Source organism: Puma concolor, chromosome E1, assembly GCF_028749965.1.
Source record: "Puma concolor isolate L17-30 chromosome E1, mPumCon1.1.hap2, whole genome shotgun sequence".
NCBI lineage: Eukaryota > Metazoa > Chordata > Mammalia > Carnivora > Felidae > Puma > Puma concolor.
In genome coordinates this window covers 4499324-4512251 of record NC_141680.1, presented here as the reverse complement: position 1 = coordinate 4512251, position 12928 = coordinate 4499324, and the positions used below count along the sequence as shown (strand labels likewise).

General features: G+C 50.6%; 1 protein-coding gene and 1 long non-coding RNA gene across 2 annotated transcripts in view; one reads left to right on the top strand and one right to left on the bottom strand.

Moving 5' to 3' along the window:
- The first annotated feature begins 400 nt into the window (after nucleotides 1–400).
- The window catches only part of GSG1L2 (GSG1 like 2), a 17491-nt gene continuing 4963 nt past the window's right edge, over nucleotides 401–12928 (top strand). Inside the window, exons 1-3 of the mRNA XM_025920464.2 lie at nucleotides 401–857; nucleotides 9512–9559; nucleotides 11206–11358. Coding sequence (XP_025776249.1) covers nucleotides 551–857; nucleotides 9512–9559; nucleotides 11206–11358 — 508 coding nt within the window. The 5' untranslated portion in view covers nucleotides 401–550. The remainder of the gene's footprint in view (nucleotides 858–9511; nucleotides 9560–11205; nucleotides 11359–12928) is intronic.
- Nucleotides 10657–12928, bottom strand: part of LOC147574035 (uncharacterized) — an 18059-nt gene continuing 15787 nt past the window's right edge. The window contains exon 3 of the long non-coding RNA XR_015243842.1: nucleotides 10657–11572. This is a non-coding gene — a long non-coding RNA (uncharacterized LOC147574035). The remainder of the gene's footprint in view (nucleotides 11573–12928) is intronic.

Sequence of the window (12928 nt, the reverse complement as noted above, 5' to 3'; positions counted from 1 at the left end):
TGAACTGTGAGGACATTACACTGAGTGAAAGAAGCCGGTCAGGAAGAGAGGGTACTGCATGACCCCACCTGTGTGAGGTCCCCGGAGTGGCCCGGTTGGTAGAGACAGGAAGTGGAGTGGCGGGTGCCGGGCCGGGGACAGGGAAGGGGAGCTCCGCCCCCGGGGTCCCAAGATGAAGAGGGGACTAGAGACTGGGGCACAGCAGTATGAAAGTAGAAAATGGTCACCATGGTGAATTTTGTCTTGTGCGTATTTTACCCCGGGTTTAAAAAGACAAGAACAGAGCCGGCATCGTCCTACACACCCACACCCTGGAGAGGGTGGGGGCGCGAACGCAGCTGATGGGAACACGTCGGCTTCGTGCTTTCTTTCTCCCGCGGCTTCTCAGGCCACAGGCGCGCACACGGGCGTCACACGCTGGGGGGGGGGGCCCGGGGATGGGAGAGAAGCCCGTAAGGGTGCCAGATGGCAGGGCTGAGAGGGGCGGGCAGCACGCGGAGGCGGGGAGGCGGCCCGCTGCTCATCCCGAGGCCGCACGCCTCCTCCAGCCATGGACGGGGCCGGGAGACAGCAGGTGCACGCCCTACTGCCCGTCTGCCTCGCCCTGGCCTTCTCCCTCGCCGCCCTGGGCAGCAGCCACTGGTGCGAGGGGACCCGCAGGGTGGCAAAGCCTCTGTGCCAGGACCATCCGGGAGGGCTAGGATGCATTCATCTCAACAGGGGCCACGGCGGTGGCAGGAGGGACGACGAGAGCCAGGCCGTCCAGTACATTTGGGAGACGGGAGACGACAGGTTCATCCAGAGCCGGTTCCACGTGGGGCTCTGGCAGTCCTGTGAGGAAAACCTTGGCAGCGCAGGTGAGCGAGCGTGGCCGCAGGTGCGGGGGGTGGGGGCAACAGAGGCAGGGGCTCGGGAGCCAGGCTGCTTGGGTTTGAATCCCAGTGCTGCCGCTGACAGCCTCTGTATCCTTGGGTGAGCTTCTTCACCTCTCTGGGCCTCCGTTTTCTCATCTGTGAAATAGGATGACAGCAGTATGTCAGCAAGAATTATTATAAGGCGTAAATGACTGGCTTCCCTGCCTTGCAACAGTGCCTGATGTGGGGTGTTTGTAAGAATGCGCTTTGACCATTTGCTAGTGTCTACCCAATCCCCCGAGAACCCAAAGTGGCCCCGTCTGACCCTAAACTGCATCCTTGCGCTTTTTAGGGGGTCTTGAAATGTCAGGTTCTCAGGGGCACCTGGGGGGCTCCATCAGTTAAGCGTCCAACTCTTGATTTCAGCTCAGGTCATGATCTCACGGTTCGTGGGTTCAAGCCCCTCATCGGGCCCCACACTGATAATGTGGAGCCTTCTTGGGATTCTTTCTGTCTGCCCCTTACTCTATCTCTCCCTCAAAATAAATAAATAAACTTAAAAATAAAATTTAAAAACTTACAAAAAAAAAGAAATGGCAAGTTCTCTTGGAAAATTGACTTTTATCATCATCGGTGGGAAAGGATCCTCCCTCTTGGGGGGCACCTTCAAGAAGTAAGAATCCTTAACAAGCTAGACCTTTGTCTCTGGAAATAACCCTGCAGAGTAGGTATTATTTCCTCAGCTCACAAGTGAGGAAACTGAGGCTCAGAGTTTCAGGTCATATGGCTGGCGAGCCCAACCCTGCTTTTGCCATATTACTCAGCCCCGGTTCCATATCTTTTGAACTTCTGCCAGTTGGTAAGGGAAATGGGAGAGGAAGACAAGAGAGAAGAGGGAAGGGAATGGTTGGTATTTGGAACACCTATTTCAGAAAAAATTTTTTTTGTTTTACATCCTAAGGAACTAAGGAGGGAGGAGCTGAACTCTGCAGTGTCATACAGCCTGAGAGCAAACCCAAGTCCATGCTTGGGGCCACAATGCTCTGCCCTTCCTGCTAGAAAAGCACACCCGTCAAGGTGGAAAGGAGAGGACCTCCCCCCCTTTTTTCTCTTGACCTCAGGCTTAACACATTAAATTTCTTGACCAGCTTTTTGTTTTCCCTGGAGTTTCTAATTGCCTTTTTTTCATCCTTATAGCATTAGTGGTTTCTTCTGAGGTCTAAGTAAAAGGCTCCAAGTAGGAACCCTCTCAATGCTGCTTACCCCTCTCCATCCTGCCCCACTGGGGGCCACCAGTGCCTAGTCTTACCCTTCCATGTGTCCCCGTCAGTACATATGGCCTTTGCTTTAAGTGTGGTACACACGATACAATAGTACCTAGAGCTAAAGCTACTGGAAGGGCCTCCTGCCCCTCTCCTCTGGGGGGTGCCACTATCTTCCTATATGTCCTCTCTCTCTACCCCCACAGACACAGGAGGCTCATGATCCTGCATTCTGGAGGGCACTGAAGGCAGCCTCAGATTTTCAGTTTGGAAAATATAGTCACCAAACCCATAGGCAAGTTTCTTGGGAATTTCCACTCCCCTTCCAAGTCCCCACATGAGGTCTGCCTACTTCTATTTCCATAGCTGCATATAAGCACCACTCCGGTTATCAAATATTTGTTGTGCATGAGAATCGCCCAGCAAGTTAATACAAGTCCAGGTGCCCAGTGCAGAAGATTCTGGTTCGATAGATCTAAATGGGGTCTAGATATCCACAGTCTTTTTAAAAAATATATATATATTTAAGTAAGGTAATATTTATACATAGATAAGAGATCAAATCATTTAAAAACACTTATAAGAGAAACCAACAGTCCCCTGCTGCCTTCCTGCTCTATAACTTGGTCCCACCCTTCAGAGAAACCACTTTTAGCTCAGTTGTTTCTTCTGGTATTTGCCTCCATGTTTCAACGTTTATTTATTTTTGGGACAGAGAGAGACAGAGCATGAACGGGGGAGGGGCAGAGAGAGAGGGAGACACAGAATCGGAAACAGGCTCCAGGCTCTGAGCCATCAGCCCAGAGCCCGACGTAGGGCTCGAACTCACGGACCGCGAGATCGTGACCTGGCTGAAGTCGGACGCTTAACCGACTGCGCCACCCAGGCGCCCCTGCCTCCATGTTTCAAAAACCATATGCTGTCTTCATGTTAGACATGATTTATTGACTTCCTGTCATGACAGATAAGGATAAATCTCTCATACCACCACATCCCATGTCTGTTCTCCCATCTTCCTAATATACTTATATTGTTGTTTTCTATAAACCAATAAACCAATAATTATTTAGACTGTATAAATATTGTTCATTACAGAATCAAGGAGGTGCTGTCAGTACATTAAATTTCTTGTACAGCCTTTTGCTTTCCCTGGAGTTCCTAATTGCCTTTTCTTTTCCCATCCTCATAGCATTGTTTTTTATTCCCCTCAGCTCTCTTTTCTATCTGGTGTTATCTGTATCTCTAATAAGCTCCCCTGGTGATTAAGACACACACCAGAGTTAGAGAAGCATGCCCTGGGGTATAGCAAAGCCCTCTGGAAAGGGCGTTCTGAGCAGCATGGAGCAAATTTGCTAAAAAGCATTTCCTTGTCAAGCACAAGATGAGGGGAATGGGGGGATACAAAGGTGAGTGGACCACAGTGGTGAGGATCGAGATGAAACTAAAACAAGGAAAAATATGACCATGGTTACCACAAAGATTCACATATGATATCGGAATAGAAAGGAGAAAGAGGTTATTCACAGCTCTGGGCATGGCGAAGGCTTCATAAAGGAGGTGGCCACTGTACCTCCAAGCAGGACTGTGACTTTAATAGATGGAGATTAGGATATTCCAGGCAGACAGGACAGAGTGTCTGAGGCAGAACAGTCCAGGTATTTGCGTTAGAACACAAAGCAGGGTGGAAGGGGAAGGCTCGTTACAGAAGAACTTAACCCACGTGTCCCTTCAGTGTCACCCGAGGCAACTCTCCTCCCCTGCCACGCAAGGTCACGGTCACTCCAGGACAAGGATCTGGGCAAGACAGCAAGACAGTGTTCCCTAGAAAGAAACACCTAAATGAACAAGATGAGAAGCACTGCGTCTCAGGAGCCAGGAAATTAGACACCTGTCCCTGAGCTTTCTGGTAAAAACCTGTGACCCAGGTGGGAGGAGGGGAGCTTTCTCGACCTAAGCAGAGGCCGACAGCAGAGTTATGGGGCCGTGAGAAGACCTTTCACACTTCTTCGTCTAGAGACCCGGAATCTCCTTGACATTCTACCAACACACACACACACACACACACACACACACACACACACACACACACACTGCCTTCTTGTGGATCACACCTCTGCAAGGTTTTTAAATATATTGTCAGGAACACAGGCTGAATTCTAAGGAGGGTTGATGTTCTCAACGTTTCATGGACAAAGCCAAGTAGAAATAAACAGTGGAATTCTTGACTCCTTTCTGATTTATGTGCATCTTACATACTTTTTTTTTATTTTCTTTTTTTTTTAATGTTTTTATTTTGGGGACAGAGAGAGACAGAGCATGAGCAGAGGAGGGGCAGAGAGAGAGGGAAACACAGAATCCGAAGCAGGCTCTAGGCTCTGAGCTGTCAGCACTGAGCCTGACGCGGGGCTCGAACCCACAAACCATAAGATCGTGACCTGAGCTGAAGTCAGATGCTCAACTGACTGAGCCACCCAGGCGTCCCTCATTCTTTGTAAAAGTCTTATCCAGACTCCCTCTTTCCCCCCACAGTGCCCAAAACTCAACTGAAGAGAAGTTGTCTTATAATTGCCAATGAATAATTTTGTGTCTATCAATCCAAAAAAACCCCTCTGCTCACATTTTTTATGCTTCCTAAGATAATAAGTTCATCCGAGTAAACCACAGTCTCTAAATACCGTCATCACTTTATTAAGAGCCAAGAAGAAGCATGTTCTCCAGAACACCTTTTTTTCCCTCGGAGAGATGTGATCACCTTCATGTGTTATGAGACGCTCCCAGAGCAAAAAGCTTAGAATGAAATTTTTACTAAAGAGTAACTGAATTAACAGCAAACACACAAAGGAATAAAACAAAAGATATATGCCACAGGTCGCAAACCAATGCCCACAGAAGGTGGTAACAAAAGCAAATGAAGCAAGGTCATCAGAGAATACCAATGACCTTGAAACCTCATCCCCAGATAAAGAGGCAGCCCCTGGCTCAGCTCAACTTTATGGTCACGAGGGCTTACGTGCTCAATGTTGTCAGATCCTCCGAGTTTTACAGAAAAGTAAAATACTTGGATTTCCCCGTGAAAATCCCCAATTTTAAAGCATCTCGAAAACACTGCATAGGCCCAGGAAAACACATTGGCCGCGGAATATAGCCTGGGGCCCCCAGTTGAAGATCAGTCCCCATAAACATCTGCTCGTAAGTCTCATTTATCACAAGTGTCTGGGAGATTTGGGGTAGACGACAGAAAAGGATTACTCTCCTACTCACGCATACTGTCTCCCAAAAATAAATACACATTAAAAAAAAAAAAAAAAAGAAAAGAGAAGGATTACAGCTGGAGGTGAATGGGAGGGCACCCAAACTGCTCAAAGAGAGAGTCCCGGAGGAGGGGGGAGCTCAGGACACCTGACAGTAAGGACTCCATCCTGGGGAGGGTGCCCCTTGATCTGAGAAAGCCCAGGAAAGGGGTCTCGGGAAGTCCAACACCCCCTCCCCAGCTCTGATGTCCCCAGAAGCATCCCTGGATCTTTTCCTTCTGAATCAGCTCTGTCCTTGCAAAAGCTTATCCGGAGTGTGATTTTAGGACATCCTCTGCACAAGCCACCTCCTCCCATTCCTTTATGCCATTGTCTAAAGTGCCTTTAAAATTTTTTTTAATGTGTTTATTATTGAGAGACAGAGACAGAGTATGAGCAGGAGAGGGGGAGAAAGAGAAGGAGAGACACAGAATCGGAAGCAGGCTCCAGGCTCCGAGCCATCAGCACAGAGCCCGACGCGGGGCTCGAACCCACAGAGAGATCATGACCTGAGCCGAAGTCGGACGCTTAGCCGACTGAGCCCCCCGGGGGCCCCTGCCTAACGTGCCTTTAAAGGGGTGCAGCGCCTCTGATCTCACACTCTGAAATGGAGATTTGAAATGAAAGCGTCCAATCAATGAGCCAAGAAAAGGTGTCCGTTTCCAATTCTTCGCTGTTGCACTAAACCCCAAAGGTCAAGGACAGAGGGGCCTGGGCACCCCATAGAGGGGAGGGGGTGAGGAACAAGCAGACAGAGATGCCTGAGTCCAGCACTGGGGACCCGGACACCAGTTCCCAAGCTGGCGTGTTGCCCTGCTTGGCTGGTGAAACTGTATCGCCAAGCTCCGTTAACACCCGCCTCTCTGGCTTCGTGGGATTTATGAAGATTTTTCCTTTTAATCCCGCTGGCCTCATTCAAAAGGAACACCATTGCTGAGGATTCAGATTAATCAAGGGGTCACGACGGCCTGACATCTGGCCCAGGCTGACCTCAGCCTTCTAAGCTATTGTGAATTCTCCTAATCTCCTAGGCCGGCCTCCGCTTTCTTTTCTGCCCTGCCCCTGGCTCTGTACCTGGCCTCCATTTTATTCCTGAGAGAAAGGGCGGCCCTCCAAGGAAGGCAAGAGAGAGAATTCGTCCTCAGTGCATTATGGAGAAAGACAGCAGGTGGGTGATGTGCATAAGGCACTGGGTCTCAGGTGTTTCGATTCCTGACTCTACCGACCTGTTTGCGCCTGGCCTCCAGATCTGTCAAATGTGGCTGTGTGCACTTGTCTTTATCGATAACAAAACACTCAAAAAAAAAAACAAACAAATAAAAACATAAGGCAGTTCACAGAATCCTTTTGCAACTTTGTCATCGGAGGACTTCTATCACACCCATTTCACAGATGAAGAGACCGAGGTTCAGAGTGGTCCGATTACTGAATGGCAGAACCAGGCACAGAGGCCAGGCCTTGAGGATTTACGTGCCCCATTCTGTCCTTGACACGCACTTGCTCCCCCCTGCCGGCCTCACTCATTGGGTCTCGTGGACATGACGCGGGGGCTTACGTGAAGAAGCGCTTGCCGGCCCCAAAAGGCTCTCTGAGAGCAGCGTGTGAGTGTAGAGATGTCCCCAGTGCAATGGCGACTTCCTTGGTCCAACCAGGAAAAACTGGCCAAAGTTTTGCTGCTGCGACCCTAACACCGTGCCCACTGCCAAAATCGGAGAATCTTCAGGAAAACGGTTGCATCCATCCAAAGTGGGCTTAATTCAAAAGCTGAATGGGCCACTGCGGCTACAGATTGGCAGACGGGTCCCCAGGGCTGTCATCCTCACCCCCAGGCTGTGTAAGTGCCCCCCCTCGGCTCATGTGACGGGTAAAGCCTGTGACACGTTCGCCAGAAAGAATCCCATCGGGGCAGCTCAACCAAGTGGCTGTATCATAAACCCAGCCTTTGTTCCTCTTCTTCCCAGAGCCCAGCAGAGGCGCAGGGCAGACGTGGGAAGCAATGAGGCCCCAGGGCGCTTGGTGTTTCATGAGGACAAGCGTGGCCAATCTGAAGGTCTGTGGCATTTAGACGTGCACCACCGTGAGCGTGCACCTGTTTGTGCGGACGGTCCTTCCCGCATGAGCCTGACGCGGTAGAAGGTGAACCGAAGGGAAGGGCTGTGTGTTGAGGAAGCAAGGCCATCAGAGAAGAGGAACCTTGACTCAGCGCTGGAGGAATAGGGAGCCACTGCAGGTTCTTGAGTAGGAGAGTTACCTGGGGTTTTCTCTCCTACAAAGGAGAAATAATTTCTGAGGTCTAAAGATGCTCCCCCAAGCTTCCTTCTGTCCCTGAAAACTTCCAGGAAAGGTAGGTGACGTGACCCTGGCCCTCAGGATACTTACAGTGTGCTATATTTAATAACAATCTGTGCCCTAACCACATGCAAACAGCCCCCAGTACAACTCATTTTATTTCAGGGAGATTTCGGTGCGTAGGAACTGAGAGCGGCTTTCCTGTCCATTATTTCATTAAATCCTCGACGCGAGGCCAACGCGGGGACCACTAAGCTTGGTTTAGGGCTGAGAAAGCCATTCCTTTGGAGAGGCAGTGATCTGTGCCCCACCTGGCCCTGTTTCAGTTCCCACCAGCCCAGACGGGGAGCAGCTCCGGGGCTCAGGCTTGTCTGCATCCTTCGGCACCTTCCGGGCTGTGCACCAGATTGCATCCAGTCAGTGATGCAGCGGGGGCGGTGTCCTAATGCGGCCCGAGTCCTAATGCTCCTGTACCGGTCACTTACCCTCAGGGGTCCTTGGAGCCACTCCCCTGAACTCTGCAGGGAAGAAGCAGGTGATTGTGCAGGCATCTGGACATCTGTCATGGCAGACGATACTCCCAGGCTTCCAGGAACCTTCCGGAACACGAAATAAGCAGCCTCTGGTGCACATGCAGTAACTCCCCCCCCCGTCCTTCCACGCTCCAGAAAGCATGATGGGATGCCAACAGCGAGGTCACTCGGTAACAGCTCTGAATCTGCTCCAGTGTGTTTTTTAAAATCATTACAGGGGCGCCCGGGTGGCTCAGTCGGTTAAGCGTCCGACTTTAGCTCAGGTCATGATCTCACCGTTCGTGAGTTCGAGCCCTGTGTTGGGCTCTGTGCTGACGGCTCAGAGCCTGGAGCCTCTTCTGATTCTGTGTCTCCCTCTCTCTCTGCTTCACTCCCCTGCTTGCACTCTGTTTCTCTCTCTCTCTCACACACAAAAATCAACATTAAAAATTAAAAAAAAAAACAATACAAACTTTGTTCCTTTCCCTCTAACCAGAGACAAACTGAGACTCATACCATAACGGATGCTGTTTGGGAAGGTGAGAACCTGTGGTCTAAGGCTCATAGTATCAGCCCAGACGGGCTGGATTATGCCTCAGTAACAAACAACCCCCAAATCCCAGGGGTTTAAATCAACAAGTTCATCCCTAGTTCATTCCGCATGTATTTTTTAGGTTGGCGAAGGGTGACTCCTCCCCACAGCTATCCAGGGACCCAGGCTGATGGGGACTCCATCTGCACAGGTGCTTCTGTGATCACAGAGACAGGGGAACAAGAACCAGAACACTGGCTCTTAAAGCTTCTGACCAGAAGTGACCCACCCCATGCCAGCTCCCAGTCCATTGGCCAAAGGAAGTCCTACGGCCAAGCCTGGATTCACCACGATGGGATTGAATCATGTTCCTGTTGGGGGGTGGGTGGGGTGGGTAGGGGGGCCAGCACATGTCTGTGAACAGTAAAGCCATCTGCCACGTCCCCTAATCCTTGTTCGAAATGACCTGGGATAGGGGCACCCGGGCGGCTCAGTCAGTTGTGCGTCCGACTTCAGCTCAGATCATGATGTCACGGTTCCCGAGTTCGGACCCCGCCTCGGGCTCTGTGCTGACAGCTCAGAGCCTGGAGCCTGCTTGGGATTCTGCGTCTCCCTCTCTCTCTGCCCCTCCCCCACTCATGCTCTGTCTATCTCTCCATTAAAATGACCCTGGATAGACTGAAGGTGCTCAAAACACAGTCTGTCCCTAAGAGAGTGAGGGACAGAAACACAGTTACTCCTCCTTATGAGTATATTCTCTTTTGTGTTCTAGGTGAAAAGTGTAGAAGTTTCCAGAGTATAATACCAGCTGAAGAACACGGTAAATACCCATGTTCTGTCCACCAGGGCGCCTCACAGCGTGGGTCACTTTGATTGTGTGTGTTGGGGGAGACGGGGGGAGGGGCAGAGACACGAGAGAGTTCTTTGTGCTTTTTCCGCAAAGTCAAGTTCAAGCGCTGGAACCACCTGCCCCCTGCATGTGCCCTGTAGTCGTCAGGGGCGCTGGAAAAGGTGGTACAACCGACCTTGCCGGCGGGGAGGGGCGGGAAGCCCTGACCGGTAGTGTTTACCGGGTCCCAGGGCACGCATACACCCATGGAGGCCCACGGCGGACGCAGGGCTGGGAAGAGATGGGCTCCCGCACGCTTCGTCTTGTCTGTGCCGCTCATCAAATCCGTGATGGTTTCGCGGGGTCTGTTTCCCCAGCGGGAGTGCAGGTTTTGTGAAGGCTGGATCTACACCTGTTTCGCCCATTGCTGGGGCCCCAGGACGCCGCTCACAGACACCAGCTTCCCTCCCTGTTCCTCGGTCTTCTTACCTCCACCTGCAGCAGTGTCTCCTAGAAGCGGGCGGGATGCCCTCCGGAGGGCAAAGGATCGGCCCACACAGATACAAACAAGGTTTCGGGATCTCTAACCAGGACTCCTAAACGCTCAGCCGCCTCTGCCTTCTTCCTTAAGTTTGGTGTCTTCTTTAAAAAACCAAGATTGGGGCGCCTGGGTGGCACAGTCAGTTGAGCGTCCGACTTCGGTTCAGGTCATGATCTCCCGGTTCATGGGTTCGAGCCCCGTGTTGGGCTCTGTGCTGACAGCTCGGAGCCTGGAGCCCGCTTCGGATTCTGTGCCTCCCTCTCTCTCTGCCCCAACCCACTTGCATCCTGTCTCTCTCTCAAAAATAAATAAAACATTATAAAAAAATAAATAAAAAAAAAATAAAAAGACCAAGATAAAGTCTTCTGGTCAAATCCAAACAACGTACTAACTTCTGAACTGGGGAATAGAGAGGCCACCTCCCCAGCCTCTCTCCTGTCCCCACATCAGACTCCTGCTTTATTGTTGTTGTTTTTATTTTTTCCCCCTCCCAGCGAAGGACAATCTTTTTTTAAAAAATATTTTTAATGTTTATTTATTTTTGAGAGAGAGAGAGAGAGACAGAGCATGAGCAGGGGAGGAGCAGAGAGAGAGGGAAACACAGAATCCGAAGCAGTCTTCAGGCTCTGAGCTGTCAGCACAGAGCCCAACACAGGGCTTGAACCCACAGACCGTGAGATCATGACCTGAGCTGAAGTTGGACGCTTAACCGACTAAGCCACCCAGGAGCCCCTGTTTTCTGTTTCTTTTTAAATGCTGACCATCTCTGTATTTTATTTTTTAATTTTTAAAAAAATTTTTAATGTTTATTTTTTGAGAGAGAGACAGAGCATGAGCAGGGGAGGAGAGAGAAAGAGGGAAACACAGAATGTAGAACAGGCTCCAGGCTCCGAGCTGTCAGCACAGAGCCCGCCGCGGGGCTCGAACTCACAAACAGTGAGATCATGACCTGAGCCAAAGTCGGATGCTCAACCGACTGAGCCATCCAGGCCATCCTGTTTTTGTGTCTTAGAAGGGAACAGGATCAAAGGGTTCAACATCACGGTGCTTCTGAACTCTCCAGGCTCAGGGTCTCTATCACCCTCACACTTTGCAGGACTTTTGTGGCTGTCCATTGGGGCCGAGATGCTGAACATCCTTCTGGTGTTGATGAGTGCCGTCCTCCTGGGCTCCGGAGTGAGTTCTCAGAGCGCTGGTTTCCGCTGGCTCAAGGTGGATGCTTCTGTAGCCATCCTCACGGTGCTCGCAGGTACTTGTCGACAGCAACCAACAGGTGATTCCCCACAGCCTGTCCCAGCGGGAGGGACAAAGCTCCGGGCTGTCTGTCCCCACTGCCAAAGCACAGGCTGGCTCTTCTCCTGTCAACAGCCCGTTCAGCAGGACGGCTGGCTGGTCCACCGGAGAAGTCACTGAATAAATCCCACTGGAGGGGCAGGGGGCGGGGGAAAGCAATGATGCTTTGGCTGATGGATGAAAAGAAAGGGGATGGAAAATAAAATGTATTACTGGGTCTTTATCACAACCCTGGGAAGGAGACACATTGGCTCTGAGAACAGAAATTGCCTAATGTAGCACAGTAGTTTGTCAGGAAATCCTACCTGGGTGTCATTTCTCTGCCACATGAGTGCTGTGTGACCCCAGGCAAGTTACTCAACCTCTCTAAGCCAGCTACCTCCAGTGGCTATAGTGATGACTAAGTAAATGCACCTACTCTGTGGGAAGAATGCAAGAAACGTGTAAGAATAAAGAACTCCCTTTCTTTGGGGTGGCGGTCTTCCTTCTGTATCCTCCACTGTATCAGAGCAGCTTCATTTGGTCTCCTGAGTGGTCTTTCCATCAAGAAAAGGACCCCCAACAGATGACTTCCTTTGTTTCTCTGTCCCCATACTCCAAGCACTGCTAACAGTGCATCAGTCCAGCTGGGAGCTCACTTCTGTGCGTGATAAGTATCAGGAGTCTTTCCCAAGCTTTATCATCAGCGAATAGGGTGATAAAATCCAATTTCTGGATCTTCATAACAAAGAGGTAGGCCATGGGCTCTTGGAGACTCCTCCCCAGGTCCTGGCACCCTCCAGTGCTCCCCCCGACCCCTGCCAAGGTCATGAGTAAACCTCTTTCTGGACGTCTGTTCAGTTTCAAGTGTGCAAACACAGTTTCAGGTAGACTGTTGGAGGGTTTACATCACAAGGACTTTAGATGGCCCATTAATATATAAATAATTGCCCCCACCAATTAAAACTCACTTCTATTTGGGCCCCTGAAGCTGATCCCTACCTGGCCACCATTTGCCATACATTTATCCAATGAAAACACGCGTGAGAGGGGCGCCTGGGTGGCTCAGTCGGTTGAGCGTCCAACTTCAGCTCAGGTCACAATCTCGCAGTCCGTGAGTTCGAGCCCCGCATCGGGCTCTGGGCTGATGGCTCAGAGCCTGGAGCCTGCTTCTGATTCTGTGTCTCCCTCTCTCTCTGCCCCTCCCCCGTTCATGCTCTGTCTCTCTCTGTCTCAAAAATAAATAAACATTAAAAAAAATTAAAAAATAAAACACGCGTGAGATTAGAGTCCCCGCAAAAGAAAGACACAACGACAAAACAGCCAGCATTTAAAAATGAAATCCAAGGCAACTTACTTGGGTTTTTTAATGCTTATTTATTTCAAGAGAGAGAGAAAGAGCTCGAGCAGGGGAGGGGCAGAGAGAAAGGGAGAGAAAGAATCCCAAGCAGGCTCCGTGCCATCAGCACAGAGCTCGAGGTGAGGCTCGAACTCACAAAACGTGAGATCACGACCTGATCTGAAGTCAAGAGTTGGATGCTCAACCG